We start from the raw sequence: 17,856 nt of genomic DNA, 5'->3' as shown, positions 1-17,856 counted from the left end.
CCTCCAGCACACTGGTCCTCTACCAGGAAGTCAATTAAGGCTCACCACAGACTCCATCCCATCGGCCTCTGGATTGCACACTACTCCTTCCGTTCCCACAGTCCTGCTTCCCGTGGTCTCAGAAATACACTAAGTACAGGGTTCAGCACTCCACGGGGCTGCAGACAAGGGAGAGCTGGACGCAGCAGTCAGACCCTGCATTTCTGTGTCATCACAGCTCCTAAGTTCACACTGCTCCACTCCCGCCATTGACCAGTAAACAAACCAGTCCTTACTTTCTGCCCTTCTCGAATCAGGATGTGGAATGGGACTTTGAAGTTTTGTGTGCTTCCATGTATAATCACAATGCTGAAGTTTTTCTTTGAACAAAGTAAACAAATCATGACAAAAACTGAATATTATGATTCCTTGGAGACTAAAAAAGTTAAAGAGAAAGGAATTAAAAACACACACACACAGAGGGCTCAACTAAGCCCAACTACCTCTCCACTTTCTACAGTTTTTCCTTTTTCATTTTTCTACCTTTTAAAACTTTACTTGGTACTATATTTCTCATAATTTTATTTTATATCCTCTTATGAGATAATAAAATTTCTTTTTATAAATATTGATTTTTGCCAGGCAGTGGTGACACGTGTCTTTAATCTCAGAACTTGAGAGGCAGAGGCAGGTGAAACTCTGTGAATTCAAGGCCAGCCTGATATATATAGCTAGATTCAGGACAGCCAGAGTTATACAAAGAAACTCTGTCTCAAAAACAAAAACAACAAATAAATAAATATTGATTTTGTTTTCTGCTAGAAATCTTAAAATTTTATTTTAATCAAAATAATTTATTGTTGCTCTATGGATATAGTATTCTCTTTTATTTCATCTCTTGTTCCTCAAATCTTCAGATACAAATTAGAATACGTAGCTAAGGATAAAAACATTGCTAGAGTTTCCCAGCATAGATTCTGTAAGCTTATGGATATTTTCTCATATTTTGTTATTATTATTGATGACAGGGTTTTATTGCTCTACTGGTCTGGAACTTGCTATGTTGACCAGGCTGACCTCTGCCTTCTAAGTGCACATAAAGGCATGTGCCACCATCCTTGGTGATATTTTCTTTTATAAATCCTTCTTCCTTTACAGCACACATGTGAGCACACGTGCGCGCGCGCACACACACACACACACACACAAACATGCCACATTTCTTAGCTTCTTTTGTGGCTGCTTTGTCATATGATTTATGTGATTTTAACATATAAATAGAGTGTTTTGAGTCTTCTAGAACTAAGTATAATGAGTGATGTCCCTTATTCACTTGAAGAATAAAAAGTTTCTTCAGTCCCCGTGGATTCTGAGGAAAGGGACCAAATCTACAGCTAGGATAAAAAGCATTACAGAAGCCAAGTCTTTTATGGCAGTTTGGAGTAGACCACTCCACTCTGTCTATCCTTAAAAGAAGAATACTTTTCTTGCTTGCATTTATTTAAGGTGTTTTTATAAGATTTACTGTATTTTATGTGTATGAATTCCTGAATGTATTTAAGTGCACTCTATGTGTGTACAGGAGCTCAAGGAGGTCAGAAGAAACCATCTGGAACTGGAGTTACAGGTGAGCCATGATGTGGGTGTCAAAAGCTGAACCTGGGTCCTCTGAAAGAGCAGTAAACTCTCTTACCCACCAAGCTATCTCTCCAGACCCTATTTTATTTTTATTAAAAATTTCTGCCTCCTCCCCACCTCCCGTTTCCCTCTCCTCTCCCCCTTCCCCTCTCTCTCCAGTCCAAATAGCAGTCAGGGTTCCCTGCCCTGTGGGAAGTCCAAGGTCCTCCCCACTCCATCCAGGTCTAGGAAGGTGCACATCCAAACAGACTAGGCTCCCATAAAGAAAGCCAGTACATGCAGTAGGATCAAAACCCAGTGCCATTGTCCTTGGCTTCTCAGTCAGCCCTCATTGTCCGCCACGTTCAGAGAATCTGGTTTGATCCCACGGGACTGAAAAAGCATGGGATCAAACCCTATTTTATTTATTTTTTAACAGCATCTTAGTCTGTTGCACAAGTCAGTCTTGAACTTACTTTGGAGCTTGTGGCAAGCCTCCTGCTTCACTTCTTGAGTGCTTGGATTATAAATGTGAGTTACCGTACACACCTTCCTACTTTATTTGAACCATATAATTTTTCTAAAAAGTATAAATGAATGGATCTGACTAATCTGACTAGCAATATTCAACAAGGAAGTTCACGGGCCTGCTGCTGTGTGTAAACATGGGGGATAGGATGGCACGAGTCAGACTACACTCCTGTCCCCAGGACCCGTAGTCTAGTGGACAAGGTGACCTTCACAACTTAAACAATAACACTGTAATTGCTCCTGAAAGGTTACTACTAAATACTCTCCCGTACATTACCTCTTTGAACTTCACAATCAACCTAGGAGTCAGATAAGGCTGGCTTACCTGTCTTACAAATGAAACTACCCAAGGTCACATAGTTTGTACTGCAGGACAAAGTCACCTCATAGTGTAACTATTTCCATTGAATTACAGTATTAGGCTAATTCACAAAGAAGGCTTAAGATGGTCATGACTAATACTAACTAATTGATAAAAACTTCATTATAACATAGATAGCCATAAAACAATTTCTTAGAATTTCACAGAACTTACATTACGGTTTCTTTCTAAATTAATTTTCCATCGACTAACCAAGGAAACACTACCTTTAGAAATGATGATGGCTCTATTCCCTTCTCAGATGCCACATTCTGAACTAGAGGAAAATGTGCAAAGACAAACAGCACATAAACTATGGGTTCTCCAACCCAAAGCCAGTGCTATCCAGAATAAAACAAAACTTACTTTGCTTAAGTAGTCTACCTCATCTAAGACAGGTAATTTATCTTCAGTCCGAACCTTCAACAGTTCTATACTGTAGTCCCACATCTAGGCAGCCAGACTTAATGACCACAGCAAGGAAGTCCCATTGCTTTGTACCTGGTTCCTACCTCAAACTACATATAAAAGTTAACCCAAAATGGACCATAGGCCTAAATATAAAGCCAGCACTATTAAAACTCTCAGAATAAAAAAATATAAATCTCTATGAACTTGGTGTAGGCAATAATTTCATTGGTGTAGGAGGTCCCTCTGTATTTGTATTACTTTCAGTAGTTGATTAAAGAAACTGTGTTGGGCTAGTTCGTAGGGTGGATCTCAGGTAGGCGGGAAAGACAGAATTCTGGGAAGAAGGGCAGAGAGACAGACACCATAATTCTCCTGCCCAAGATAGACGTTGGTTAGACTCATGCCAGAAAGCCACAGTCAAGTGGTGATACCCCCCTTGAGATTATCACTGGTATTTTCTGAATTTTCCAATGATCACTGGTATTTTTGGAATTTTCCAATAACACCCTTCCTACCCTTGGGTTGTGGTTTCTTCCCCTAAATACCCCCTCTCCCAGCTACTTGGGGTCAAACTCCTCTATCCCTGTGTGGGAAATGAGTTTTGGCCCCAACTGGTTGGTTCCTGTCAATAAACCTCGTGTGATTGCAGCAAGGACAGTCTCTTGTGAGTTCCGGGGGGGGGGGGGGCATGTTATCCCAAGACTTGAGTGAGAGTCTCCCCACTCCAGGGGTCTTTTAATACCATGCTTGCCTTATAGTCTGTATTTAAAAAAAAAAAAAGAATTAGAGATGGCTCAGCAGTTAAGAGCACTTGATGCTCTTGCAGAGGACCCAAGTCCAGTTCCTAGCACCCACATGGTGGCTCCCACCATCCATAACTCCAGTTTTGGGTTCCAATGTTCTCTCCTTGTCTCCATGGGCAACACATACACACATTTGCAGGCAAAATACACACTAAAATAAAAAAATAATTTTAAAATAGGACGCTGTTTCTTTAAAAATAAATAACTAATTAAAAGACATGGATCTTGCCTTAGATTTAGAATTTAAATAAAATAGTTTTTCCCCTTAATATGTCTGTGGGAGCCAGCCATAATAAACTAAGTAAGGTCATCCAAAGGAAGCTCTTTACTTCCAACCATTATCACCTGCCAGAGTAGAACTCAGCCATCTATAAATTTAATAAGAGGCCTGAGTCTCAGTAGTTTACCCTGAAGCAGGGTTGCAGGAAGAACCACAAGCTGAGATTACCCGACCTCCACCCAAGAACGGACCATTCAAAGGAAATGCCTAACATTCCAACTGCTATAGACATGACCACCTGCCAGAACATACTCAACCAGGACACCCCTAGACAAATGTCAGCCAATCACCCCTCACCCCCACCTTTACTACTATAAAACCCTATTCTAATTAAGTTCGAGGCTCTCTGTTTATTCCAATACGTTGGACATGCAGAGAGACAGAGTTTGCAAACTTGCTTAAAATGCTTAAAATAAAGTCTCTTTGCTTTTATGTATGGGACTCGGTCTCCTTGTTGGCTTTTGCGGGGACTTTGCTGATTTGGATATAACAAAATGAAGGTACCCAAATACTACTAACTATAATTGGAAATAAAAGATGAAATCCTGAACTTGCAAAGGAACCTTAGGAGTCTTCTCAGGTATTGCCCAAAATACGAAAATAACCACAAAAATAGAAGAAGATATTTCAGTAATAATTCTGTCATTTAAAAATATAAATTGGGGGCTGAGAGATAGATAGCTCTGGGGTTAAGAGAGCATCCTGCTTTTGCAGAGATTCTGAGTTCAGTATATCACAAGTGTATGTAACTGTAGATCCAGGAATCTGACAACCTCTTCTGGCCTGAAATCGGTACTACACTGTACAAACACACACATAGACACACATATAGATATGTCATTTTAAAAATAAAACCAACAACAAAAACAAATATACTGTTTCCTAGTATACCTTCTTATCTAAAACAAAAGCTGTTGTCATTAACTGGCTGAGTTTGAAGACTTTCAAGGTGGCAAGCCTATTGTTAAGTCTTTCAACCACAGTGATTTTTCTCTCATCACACTAAGGGGAAAAAAAAAATTTCACAATGTGAGATCAATCAGCCACTTCTTGTAATTTGTTGCTGCTTTAAAAATATGAGATTAAAAAATCAAATATCTACTGAAAAGCAAAGGCCAAAGCCTCCCAATGTCCAGACAAGGAAAAGATTAGCAAGACTCCAGAGAATATTTGTAGTACAACCATGAAGCCACTCTCCCTGACAGTCTAGTTCACTCTCATTTACCTATATGACCACCATCCTTTGCATGGTGGCCAAGTATGCACTCCATCTGTGAGAACTCAGGAATTGATCATAGGCTAGACAGCAGGGCTAATAGTTCGCAGACTATTAGGAAAGACAATTTAGGTCTCATTCAATGGTTTACTTTCAAGATTCCTGGCTTATATTAATTCATCTTCTCTGCCTTGTGAGCTCTTATCAACTTTATTTGTTGGGGAAATTTAATCAATGAAAATAATAGCAGAATTTTCTATCTACAAAACACCATCCCTATAAAGAACTCCCCATGATAATCTTCTCAATCTCTCCACATTCTTGTAAAGCAGGTGGCAATATTTCTTTTGCCGTTTTTATTTTCACAGGTAAAACCCCACAGCTCAAAGAGCATAATAATTTACCCACAGAGTAAACCCATATTTTCTACATTAACTGAACATACTGCTTGGGATTACAAGACCATAAACTCAAGTCTGAACTGTAAATAATACAAGGGCACTGAACTTTTAGTTTTTGCTGTGGCCAACTTTCATTGTATTACATCCCCAAAAGACTAGGGTTGTGCATGTTGTTTAAGCTCCTGTGTTCATTGTTTATAAAGAACATTGTTACCGTTTTTTCTAAATTTGTCTAAGTTCGTCTGGATACTCAAACGCTGGATTTTTGTGTACTGTCTGTGCACTTGCATTGTAAATGATGTCATCAGGAATATTCAAACTCTTTAAGACAAAGCTGCAGGGCTAATAAAAGCAATTCACTTGGGGGAGAGTGCATTTCTTCTTTCCTTTTTCCTTTTAAGTAGCTAACACACAAAGATGACTCATTAAGCCCGAAAGAGGTGACTATGGCATGCAAGGGCTTCTTGTGCAGCTTCCACAAAGGGACCTGAGTGGCAGCGCAGGCCTCCTCTTCTCTGCATTTTCCTTCAGGCAGAATGTGCATTTGTGTGGCTACATACACAATTATAATCTCCTTTGAAAGGCAATCCCTTCCATATGACAGGCTGCACAGTGGCCCAAGCGCCAGCCTCATGTTGTCCGTGCAGTGAACATGCTGAAATACAGACACATTTAATCTCTCCTTTTTGGAAATCTAAGATGAGACAGAAGGGGCAAAGCTGGGAAGAACTCCACGGAGAGAAAAAGGAGGGCAGCCCAAGTGCCCAGACTCACTTTCTCATGGGCTAAACTTCTTTGTGCTGTTGTCTGAATATCTGTCAACTGCAGGACTTTAGGGCATGAGAACCATGGTGTCCAGTGGTTCTGGCAGCCACCTCTCCATTTGACAAGCAAAATAAAAAACATGTGGCCTTTGGTACATTTCACATTCAAAGTGTTATTGTTTCAAACATGCCTATTTTAAATATATAATTTTCCCATTTAGAACACGCTGTACGTAAGTCTGCCATGGGAGGAATTCTGCACAAGATTGTTTTCCCTAAGGCAATGGGGAGCTGTACACCCCAGCACATGGAAGGTAGAGAAAGAAGGGATCAGGAGTTTAAAGCCATCGTCAACTATCCAATGCAAGGCCAACCTGGGCTACATGAGACACTTTCCAAAAACATAACAAACAACAACAATGTGGTACAGCGCTGTTGCTGCCAGGTGTCTGTGTCTGTATCCCAGGTGAGAGAAACCTGAGTTTGACAAACACCTGGTTACATCCTGAGGCACAAGCAGATCTCTGTGTTCGATTACAGAAGCTGAACTGGAATTATGCTGAGCACCTGTAATCTCAGGGCCAGATGCTGCTACACACAGGACGACAGCCAGGAAAAGGGTTCCCACTCTCTCCGAAGAAGAGAGACTCTAAAAGCTAATTCAATGAAAAAAAAAAAAAAAAGAATGGGCCCTGGAAAGGGCCTTTTAAAACAATGTTTACTTTTCTCCTGCTAATCAAACAAAACTTATTCAAAAAGCTTTTATGAAAAATATACTTGATAATTTCAGCAGTAATTGCTTCATTTAAAGAAAAGTGCTCAAGAAGAATGTATTTAATGAGATCAGTACTTTGGTAAATTCAGATGTGTTTGGGAAAATCCCTCCTCTCTTTGATAAATCATTAAAATTCTGTTCAGATAAATGTGTTTTGACTTGAAATTCCAATCACAGAATGAACTGTTTCCTACAGCTGCTCGGGAAGTGATACAAGGGCAACCAGAGCCAGAAGGAGACCTGGGTTACTTGACAAGGGTAACTCTCCTCCCAGTCAAATCACAGCGCTCACACGCTAAAGGACAAATAATCACCTTTAAAACATGATTAAATCTTATGGTTGGGTAACCAAGGCGTAGAAACTGTTATCAACCGAGAACTGAGCTTAGGTATAATCAGAGTTTAAAGCCAAAAGCATCCAGGGCAGATTTTAATCACTCATCCTTTTTTTTTTTTTAATCCATCAAAAAGAGGGTGAGGATATAGTGTCTCTTCACTTGGTAAGATTCAGTAACTGTTGGCTAAACTAGATTCCTTCCTCCCATTTATTTTTAAATGTATTCTGCTGCTTGAAGCAAATCATTCATTCAACAATTGAGCACTTCACTTCGGTCAACCACTATACTAACATTAGAGATACCGAGAAAAGCCTGCCCCCCTGGCTTACATTCTAATAAGAAACAGACGCTAACCAAGGATCCAGGAGGAAAACAAGGTAGCTGATAAGAACAGGAAAAGAGGCTCATGAATGTCTTTTCTGATCTATAAGAACCTTTGAAAATGCTTAGTTACCTACTCATCTAACCTAGGCAAGTAGTATATGTATGCAAGAGAAAAAGAAAAATGATCACCAACTTTTGGACAGAACTTGTAAGACTTTATTATTACTTGAATATAAATAATAAACAAGTTCAAAAATTTAAAAGAATTCTTTTTGGAACAACAATGAAATCACTCTGCAACTTATTTTGGAGAAATGGACGTGACCAAGGGTCAGAAACCACAAGCCCTGGAATTCATCTGCTCCTCCCATTCCCCCAACAATGAGCTACAGAGCCCTCAGAAAGGTGGCAAAGACGGTGTAGGCTAAATTTCCAGGAACCACTTCCAAAGGGCACATTCCTGAACTAGCCCAACAAGACAACTGCCTGTTGCCCCTTCCATGACAGAGAAGCTGCTGACCAAATGGGGAGGGAGCCGAAAGAGCTGCCAGCTCCCGAAACATCCGGTACACTCCACGATGGTGCTTCTTTCTCGGTCCCTTGGTGTCCTGCTCATTTAAGAGTGTGTTCCATCTTCCATGTATGTCAAAAGATACTTTACACTTGGGCTTGCTTTTGATTACTCGGGAAGAGAAGGAGTGGAGGGAAAAGACAGGTGATTGTGAACAGCTCTGTAGCTATTCTAAAGTGAATCTTTTATATTAATCTGGTTTCCAAAGATTTACAATCAGCATAACACATATATTTCATTTCATTTCAGTTCTGAAACAACCTAAAGACTATGCTTTCTGAAGACAATCTCAGCTGATTAAGTATCAATGTTCTATAGTGTAGTATTGGATTTGAAGGCTCACTAATTACATTTCAAACAAAAATAAATTTATCAGGATTCCTTCAAAAACAAAATTAATGTGTTTGGCAGTCAGACAAGTAAACTTCATGTTATAGTATAAACAAATACAAAAAAATTTAGAAACATTAAAAGTCTTCCAAGTTGAATAAATTCCAAGTCAGAACCTTTGCCAAGACTTAGAGAAACGGCATCAACTTCATGGCTGGAAAGGGCTGCATCAATGATATTGTTTTAGTTTAGGGACTCTGAGAAGCAGACACTAAAACAGGAGCAAACATGAAGAGATGTTCTGGAGGAAACACCTTGACCAGAAATGAGAAGAGGGCGGGGGAGCCAGAAGGCTTCTTGACCATGATGTAAGCCTGTCATGAATAAAGGAGAGAGGCAGGAAGGCTGACCTCAAGCACAGCCACCCCCCAGAGAGACATCTCCCTTTCAAGAGGGTCTGTCCGGCCCAGCCAGTGACTAAAGGGAACACATGGGGAGCGTGACACACCATGTAAGCAAGGTGTTGGATTCAGAGCTGAGGTGGAGTGGAAATTACTCCTTCCCTCCCCACAGCACAAAATCTAAAAGGCTCATTTTCACGGTTGCCATGGACACGGGCTCTATTTGTATAATGACGAAGTAAGGGCAGCCACCACTTACTCTGCTCCTACCCAGGTGCTCTGAAAGGATGCGCTCCTCTTCTCACAACATCTGCACTAAGTGTTGGTATGCTCCAGGCCTGCAGCCCTGGCTGGCCTCCAGCTGTAGTGCAGGCTACCCTCAAAATCCTGATGCTGCCTGTACATGCGGAGTGCTGATAATACAGGCGTGCTCCACCACAACCAGCTCCACTGTTCACATTTCTCAGATGCAGAAAGCCAGGCCATAGAGAGTGTAGGCAAATTCTTCACAGCCACACCAGCTACAATGATCACTACTGGAAGAAAGGAACTCCCTCAAATGGTTAGAAGTTCCCTTCCTCACTGCCTGGCCCTGAGGATGAGTCCACTGACAAGAGAGAACTGGAATACTGGCATTTCTTGATCCATCCTGATTCCTAGGAGGCCCCCTCATGAGCAGAAATACTAAACGAAGCCTTTGGAGTCAGCTGAATTCACTCCAGGGATCCTTGTATGAGCCTATGTAATAGTAAGGAACCCACTTTTGGCTGGAGCCACTCTATGTATTGATAGCAGAATTTAACCATGTGGACTTGAACTAGATTGCTCAATTATAATCCTAATTCCACCACTTATTAACTTGACATTTGATACCAGCATGTGTGCGCATGTGTGTATTTGCATGTACACATGTATGTGCATACATGTCTAGGACCCACATGGGGAAAGGAGTAAACTGACTGCTATAAGCTGGCCTCACCCTACATGTGCAGACTGGCACACTTACCCACACTCATCACCTATCTCCTTCATAGACACAGTTTTTAAAAAGCAACCAAAAAATTTTTAATGCCAGATTAAAGAAAAAACCTCTATCATTTATTGTAATTCTTCTACATACACAGACCTCAAAGGAAGAGTGCAACCTCTGATTTCTGGTTTCCTAGAGATAGCTATTATGTCACCCCAGTACCAACCGGTTCTACAGAAGCAGAGGAGCCAGCCTGAGTACAAGTGAAAGCACACACTTCCACAATTAGGTGGAGTAAGAAGGAACCTCACCCCTCACACTCACGCTCAGGTCGGCACTAGGCAGTTGTGTAAGTCTGGGTCTGGAACAGGCTCCCTTCGGCTCTAGAGTTCTCCACACCCAGCAGACATACAGACGCACTCAGCTGCTGGCATACGCCTCCATGTGGCTGGGATACCTAGCCTTCATCTCCTTACCAGGCCCTCTCTTCAGGCCGGATGTCAGTACAGTGTCTGTTGCTACACTGACTGCCTACATGAACATCTTTCCTGGCGACCTTAGCCAGGTCAGGATTATAGGTTCCAAATTCACCAAGTCAATGTGGAAATCAAATCAGTTTACCCAACATGAGGAAAGGCTGCTTTCTTCAGAAATAGTCAAAAACCCAATACAATTCCTAGCTAGCAGGCAGAAGGGATGCCTACAGGCATTCACTTACAGGTGTCACTGCGCCCCACTCTATAATCCTAAACAGGGATTCTAGATGTACCTCCCAGGGGTACTCAGCTGTAGTTTTTGTTTTTCTTTTAGTGAGTGCCATGGACTTTCCTATCTATAGTATTTTGTTCTCTATGTGTATTTCCTTTCTAGCCCAATATATGCAAGTGAATTTATAAATTGTAAGTTAATCAAAGTGTATTAAAAAAATAAACAGATTTCAAGATCTTAAATCAGAAATATGATCTAACCTATAAAGAATGACTTTTAAATTTTATTTGTTTATCCATTGATTTTAATAATCTTTGAGACAAGAATTCACTATGTATGCCAAAGTGGCCTCAAATCCAGGATCCTCTTGCCTCAGTGGCCCCAGTGCTAAAATTATAGTCATGTGTCACCATGCACAGCTTCTAGGGCGTGGTTGTTAATGGTCATTATGTTGAGAGTGAATGTTTCAAAACAACATATCTCTATAAGAGAGCATGCTGTAATAGGCAGGGCTAGTTCTTAGGTAAGAATAAATGTGTTTCAGCAATTACTCAATTTGCTGAACCATAAGGAAGTCAGTGAGTGACATGACTTGCTCAGGGAAGTACGAATATCCTGATGCCAATCAGGACTTTTAAACTACACAAGAGAGGCAAAGGAACATTTGTGCAGGATTCAAGAACAGTGGATAGTTGAAGTCCATGAACACTGAAACTTTTCAAGTGCCCTCAAACAATGAATTAGCTCACAGACTGTCAACACTGCCACTAAACCAGTCTTTCACTTACGCCACTTAGAAAGAGACCAACTTCTGTTTGTCAAGGCAGCAGTCAACCACAGACACGCCTCTGAGATATGGACTTTAAATAGCAAAAATCCAAGGAACTGACAAGGTACTCGGATGGCCAAATATTTCACAGCTCATGGAGTAGTAAGTAAACTAGCAAAACACCTAAAATCTTTACCAAAAGTATAGGTGCTGATATTGTTACACATTAGGTACAAAGTTATCTGTGCTTCTAGCTAAAGTCATCTGAGGAGGAAACTCCAATGGAGAAAAATGCCCCCCAAAAGGAGCTGTAAGCTATAGGCAAGCCTGTAGAGCATTTTCTTAATTAGTGATCAATGGGGGTAATCAGTGATCAATGGGGTCACAATGGGGATCAGCCCATTGTGGGTGGTGCCATTTCTGGGCTAGTGGTCCTGGGTTTATAAGAAAGCAAGTCAAGCCAGGCAGTGGTGGTGCTCGCCTTTAATCCAAGCACTCAGGGGGCAGAGGCAGGAGGATCTCTGTGAGCTGAGGCCAGCCTGGTCTACAAGAGCTAGTTTTAGGACAGCAAGGAGTGTTACACAGAGAAACCCTGTCTTAAAAAAACAAAAACAAAAACAAACAAAAAAAACCCAAGAAAAAAAAAAGAAAGCAAGTCGAATAATCCAGGAGGAGCAAGCCAGTTAGCATTACCCCTGAATTGTCTCTGTATCAGTGCCTGCCTCCAGGTTCCTGCCTTGCTTGAGTTCCTATCCTCACTGCTTTGGATGATGAACTGTTACATGGAACTATGAGCCAAATAAACCCTTTCCTCCCCAAATTATTTTTGGTCATGGTGTCTCATCACAACAGTAGTAACCCTAAGACACAGGTGTACTTCCCACCCTGCCCTCAAAGGTGGCTTCTCTGTGTATCAACCCTAGGTATCCTGGAACTTTCTCTGTAGATCAGACCTTCCTCTGCCTCCCGACTGCTGGGATTACAGACATGCTCCGTGTTCTTCTATGTGCAGAATAATCTGTAGAAGGATGCACAGAAAGCCAGTACCTGTGAGGAACATGCCGGACTTGTGGAAACGGACGTGTGTCCTTTTACTATAAATTTCTGTTTGTATGTATCTGCTCTGTGTGTGTGTGTGTGTGTGTGTGTGTGTGTGCCTGCAGAGTTCAGAAGAGGCCCAGGAGCCCCTGAGCTGGAGTTGCAAGTACTGTGGGGGTGACGGGATCCAAACTCAGGTCCTCTGGAAAAGTAGCACATGCTCTTAACTGCTAAGCTATCCCCCAAAATAAAAGTCTTTATATTAAAAAGCTGTTCTGAAGCAACGTTTCATATGGTTAATTAAGAAAATTTAATCATCTACCAGGTGTGATGATTCATGCAGTAGATAGGCAGAGACAGGAGTATCCCTGGGAGTTCAAGGCTAGCCTGGTCTACAGAGTAAGTTCCAGAACAGCCAGGGTGACACAGAGAAACCCTGTCTTGAAAAATCAAAAAAGAAAAAAAAAAAAGAAATGATCTACCAAGCTACAAAAAGATACAGAGTGGCTTTAAAGCCCAATTCCTAAGTGAAAGACCTGTGAAGGATAAACAGAATGGCTCCAATCACTGGCAAAGGGGCAACATTTGAAAGTCAGTAAGCTCAGTGGTGGAAAGGGGTGGGGCAGGGGATGGATGAAGGGGTGAAGCACTGAGGGTTTTCAGAACAATGAAATGATTCTGTTGTATACCTTAATAGTGACTGTATGATAATATGAATTTGTCAAAGTCCAGAAAACTGCTCAGCACAAAGATTAAACCCCCAATGTAAAATATAGGCTTTTGGTAATCACACTGAGCTAATAATCAATTGCAAGAAATGTATCACAGGGGGCTGGTGAGATGGTTCAGTGGTTAAGAGCACTGACTGCTCCTCCAGAGGACCCTGGTTCGATTCCCAGCACCCACATGGCAGCTCGCAGCTGTCTGTAGCTCCAGTTCAAGAGAATCTGACATCATTATACCAATGCGCATGAAATAAAGGCAAATAAAGTTTAAAAAAAAGAAATGTATCACACCAATACAATATTATTAATAATAGACGCTATATAGAAGCCAGACAGTGGTGGTGCATGCCTTTAACATACCAGCACTGGGGAGGCAGAGGCAGGTGGATCTCTGAGCTTTGAGTTTGAAGTCAGCCTTGTCTACAGAGCAAGTTCTAAGATAGCCAGGGCTACACACAGAAACCTTGTTTTGAAAAAAGAAAACAGAAAAAAAAAGGAGAATAAGAAGCGAAATAGAAGATATAGAGGGTAAAAAGAACTCTCTACTATTGGCTCAATCGTCTACAAGCTTAAAATTCCTCTAAATTTAAGTCTGTGAATTTTTAAGTGTATAAGTATGCGTATAAGTAAATGCTTTTCACACTCACTGTAAGGTGCTTATCAAAGCACAGTACGTTCTACCACATACATAGTCTTAGCTCAAAAGCAGTGGCAAATATGATTCTACCACTATCTAACTGTGTGGTTTTATGCAAGTTGTCTCTTTAGCCTTAGTTTCTCCATCTGTAAAGTAGAAAACGGCAACCCCTTCTAAGTCTGTTAATAAGAATCAAAGAAAGAATGCTGCATGCAAAATGCTTGCCACAGTGTGTGACAAAAGAGAAAAGCTCGAAATTACATCGCACTATGAAAGCAAAATTATTATTCACAAAATGTCTGATGTCACTTCAAAGGCCAAGTTTACTCCAATACCAACCTATCAGGAACAGCCCTGTTTAGGGCCTCAGCTTCTTAACTGTGTTATTTTGAACGCAATGCTCATTCCCCGAGTGCTAGTCCACAGAGTTCAGACATTGTTTACTTCATAAATGTTATTTTTCATTCTTATTTGGCCCTACATTAGAGGCTCAGGCCCTGGAGCCCCTCTTTCTGTCCCTCCCCATTCCATCCAGACCCGCTACATTCAGGCTCCACCCCGTCTCCGCCCCACTCCTCCACCTAACTTCACTTCTTTCCTTTCCCGAAGCTGAAAGACGCCCCCCTACCCAGATATTCGTAGTCCGGTAGAGCTAGGCGCTCGGGACTCAGCATCCTTTGACCGGGTAGTTTCCACGCTCCAGCTCTCCGGCTTCCGGAATCCAGGCTACAGCCTGTCTCTGTTGCCATGGTACCCATGCGGCCAGAGAAGAAATAGAAGGCGGAGAGGGTGTCACATAAACAGCTCCGACTGGCAACGCGGAGCCCACTACTCAAGTTCCGGAAGTAGTCTCTTCAAGATTTTTCTTTTCTTCTTCTTTTTTTTTTTTTTTTTAGCTCCTATATTTAGGACTTGTTTTTAAAGCACTGAATGTGACATATTTCGTGATGCCAGAATTACTGTCACTGGCTCATTTCCACAATTTCTGGATTTCATAATTTTTGTATATCCTAATGATAATTATTATGTATCTCACACAAAACTGAAGTCTTGTTACCTATTATTAATCACTTTTAGTATTTACTCTCTTAAGTTGCTACAAAGTACTCATTGTATATTGGTAGCTTCTTGGGGTCAGGGATGTGCATTTTAGCACCTAACAGGGTTAGACACAAGAGGTTTTCATTAAGGGCCCGTGAGATGGTTCAACACCTTTAGTCACTGAGTTCAAACTAAGGTACCCCGTATGGTGAAGAAAAGAGCAGGGGCCCAAGTCCTTCTGATCGAGGCCCCCCAAAAAAAGAAAAGAAAAGAGCATCATCTCCTTCAAGTTGTTCTCTGACCTCCACGTGTCCCCTGCCCCAAATAAATAAATGTATATGTACATAGAGAGAGAGACAGGGTCTCACAAAGCCCTGGTTGACTTGGAACTTGATTTAGATCAGGCTGGCCTTGAACTTACAGAGATCTGCCTGCCTCTGCCTTGCAGAGGGCTGTTTAAAAAGGTGTGTGCCACCCACCCAGTAAAATGTCATTTTGAAAACTACTCATTAAGTCCCCTGTAAGTTAGCTGGCATTCCTCTGAAATTCCTTTTCATCTTTAGACTCTACTTCTCTTATCCCTTATTATTGGATACCTCGTCAAGTGGTTTTCCTTTCTCCTACAGAGATACTTCACAAAGGAAGTGGATCAAAAACCATAGCATTTATTAGATCCCCCGCCCAATTATACCCCCCTTTTTTTTTAAAAAAAAGAAAGACCATCCATTGGTTTCCAAAGAGATATTTCCTTTTGCTCCTCCCTCCCCACAATATAGATCTGTAGCAGCTGTCATAATCCAACAGTAGCAGAAAAAGTCACTTGGTCCTCACTTTTGGTTTTTTTTTTTAAGTAAGTTCCCTTTCTTCCCCCCTTCAACAAGGGGAGGTTTTGTGAGAAAGAAAGAAAACAAAATTTTTACCATCCAAGGAGAGGCTGGGAATCCCACAGACCACCTACACTGGGAGAAGGAAAGAGAAGCATCTTCTCTCATGTTCTGAGTGGCCTGTTCTTAGCTTCTGCTAACAAGGAGCCTCTCAGATCTTGCAATTCTCCTTTTCCCTTAAATTCGTATATATGTCTCGACTCTAGGCTCCTCTGAGTCACTCTGAATTTGGATGTGGAAATTAGAAAGTGACAGAGCCAAACTAGGAGCAGTGTTTAGTGTTCTGAGATAATGAATTTGATAGGAAGTCTTACAAATTTGATTTAAAAGAGTTGCCTTCTCCTTCCTCCACCACTCCTCATGAAGATTGAGGGTACCTTATATTTGGGCTTATTACTATAATGTAAAGTAATAATAAATTTTTTTAGATTGAGATAGGGCCTTATGTTTTTCAGGCTTGCCTGTAACTCACTAGGTAGCCAAAGATGACCTTGAACTTCCCATCTCCCTGCCTCCATCTCTGGAGTGCTGTGATTCTAGGCACGTGTCACAAACTCTGTTTTATTTGGAGCTGGGATGGAATCTAGGGTCTTCTTTGTCCGTGCTAGAGATCAAGCAATGCTAATGTGGTAATGACTGCAGATGACAGTCTTATCTTACTCTCCAGCAGCCTCCAGGCATTTGAGGATAATTTCATATGTTTTGCCTCATGAAAACTAAGGCAATTCCCTCTTTTCTAAGTAGGAAAACTGAGGCATGGGTCACAAAAGTGGCTTTCTACTCTGTGGGAGGGCTGGAAGTGGATCTCAGCTATATCAACATCCAGGCCAGTGGGCTGACCACTAAACCACACAATCTCCTTTTTTAGAGATTTTGGGTTGGTGTTTATTTATTTACTTTTCTTTTTGTTCTGTCCTGTTAGCAACTGAGAGCATCCAGATAAAAACAGAAAGTTTTGAATCCAGGCTACATACTTGACATCCACTTATTTGTGGAACATCATTCTGGGACTTGGAGGGTGCTACTATTGGGGTCTGTGTGGTGAGGCTGGGATCCAACCCCAAGAATATAGCTTTGTTTGGGCATTAACCCATTTGCGGTTATAATAATGATAAGTTTCAGCACCAGTGGCGCCTGACTGTTAATGACTCAAAGAAAGCTAAATAAGAACAAGATGTCATCTTTGGGGCAATTTGTAAGTTTTTCCTACAGTTCCATTTCTTGTGTTAAAGTCCCAATGATCCTTATGGTTTTGGTTTGTTTTTGTTTTTTAGAAGATGGCTTTTTTAAAAGATTTATTTATTTGTGTATTTTATGTATATGAGTGCATTATGTGCATGTGTGCCTGCATGGCAGAAGAGGGCGTTAGCGAGAAGAGGGCACCAGACCTCATTACAGATGGTTGTGAGTCACCATGTGGTTGCTGGGAATTGAACTCAAGGCCTCTGGAAGAGCAGTCAGTGTTCTTAAGCACTGATCCATCTTTCTTGCCCTTTCTCATTTGTTTGTTTGTTTGTTTGAGACAAGGTTCTCTGTGTAGCCCTGGCTGTCCTGGAACTAGCTCAGTAGACAAGGCTGGCCTTGAACTCACAGAGATCCACCTGCCTCTGCCTGTGTACGTGCAATCTCAGCACTAGGTAGATCACTGGGGTTTACTGAGTGCTGGGATTAAAGGCATGAGCCACCACCGCCTAACAATCCTGTGCTTAAAGCTAGTCTCCCACTATGAGTGCTCCAAACGGTGTATTGGTGAAGTAACCTAGAAAGTGCAGGGGGCTACTAGTCTAGAGCCTCAAATATTGGGGTTTCTTAGAAATAATATTAGCCCTTTCTGGTGGTGGAATTACTGACTATATTTTCTTTATATTTTTTCTCTAGTCCTCAAATTATCTTTCTATTTTGAACTGAAAGCACACAATGGCAAGCGTGATGACCTTTTAGAGAGTACTATCTAAGGAGCAGCCACTGCTTTCTGGATTTCT

General features: G+C 41.4%; 1 protein-coding gene across 2 annotated transcripts in view; it reads right to left on the bottom strand.

The window, feature by feature from the left end:
* The window catches only part of Cstpp1 (centriolar satellite-associated tubulin polyglutamylase complex regulator 1), a 180,804-nt gene extending 166,105 nt beyond the window's left edge, over positions 1–14,699 (bottom strand). For both annotated transcript variants that reach the window (XM_050124336.1, XM_050124337.1), the window contains exon 1: positions 14,578–14,699. In XM_050124336.1, the coding sequence (XP_049980293.1) occupies positions 14,578–14,698 (121 nt within the window). In that variant the 5' untranslated portion in view covers position 14,699. The remainder of the gene's footprint in view (positions 1–14,577) is intronic.
* Positions 14,700–17,856: the final 3,157 nt, after the last annotated feature.

The sequence above is a fragment of the Alexandromys fortis genome, unplaced genomic scaffold, assembly GCF_014885135.2.
Source record: "Alexandromys fortis isolate MF-2015 unplaced genomic scaffold, M_Fortis_MF-2015_v1.1 scaffold_222, whole genome shotgun sequence".
NCBI lineage: Eukaryota > Metazoa > Chordata > Mammalia > Rodentia > Cricetidae > Alexandromys > Alexandromys fortis.
Note: the sequence above shows the minus strand (reverse complement) of the source record. Positions and strands in the feature narration are given on the sequence as shown.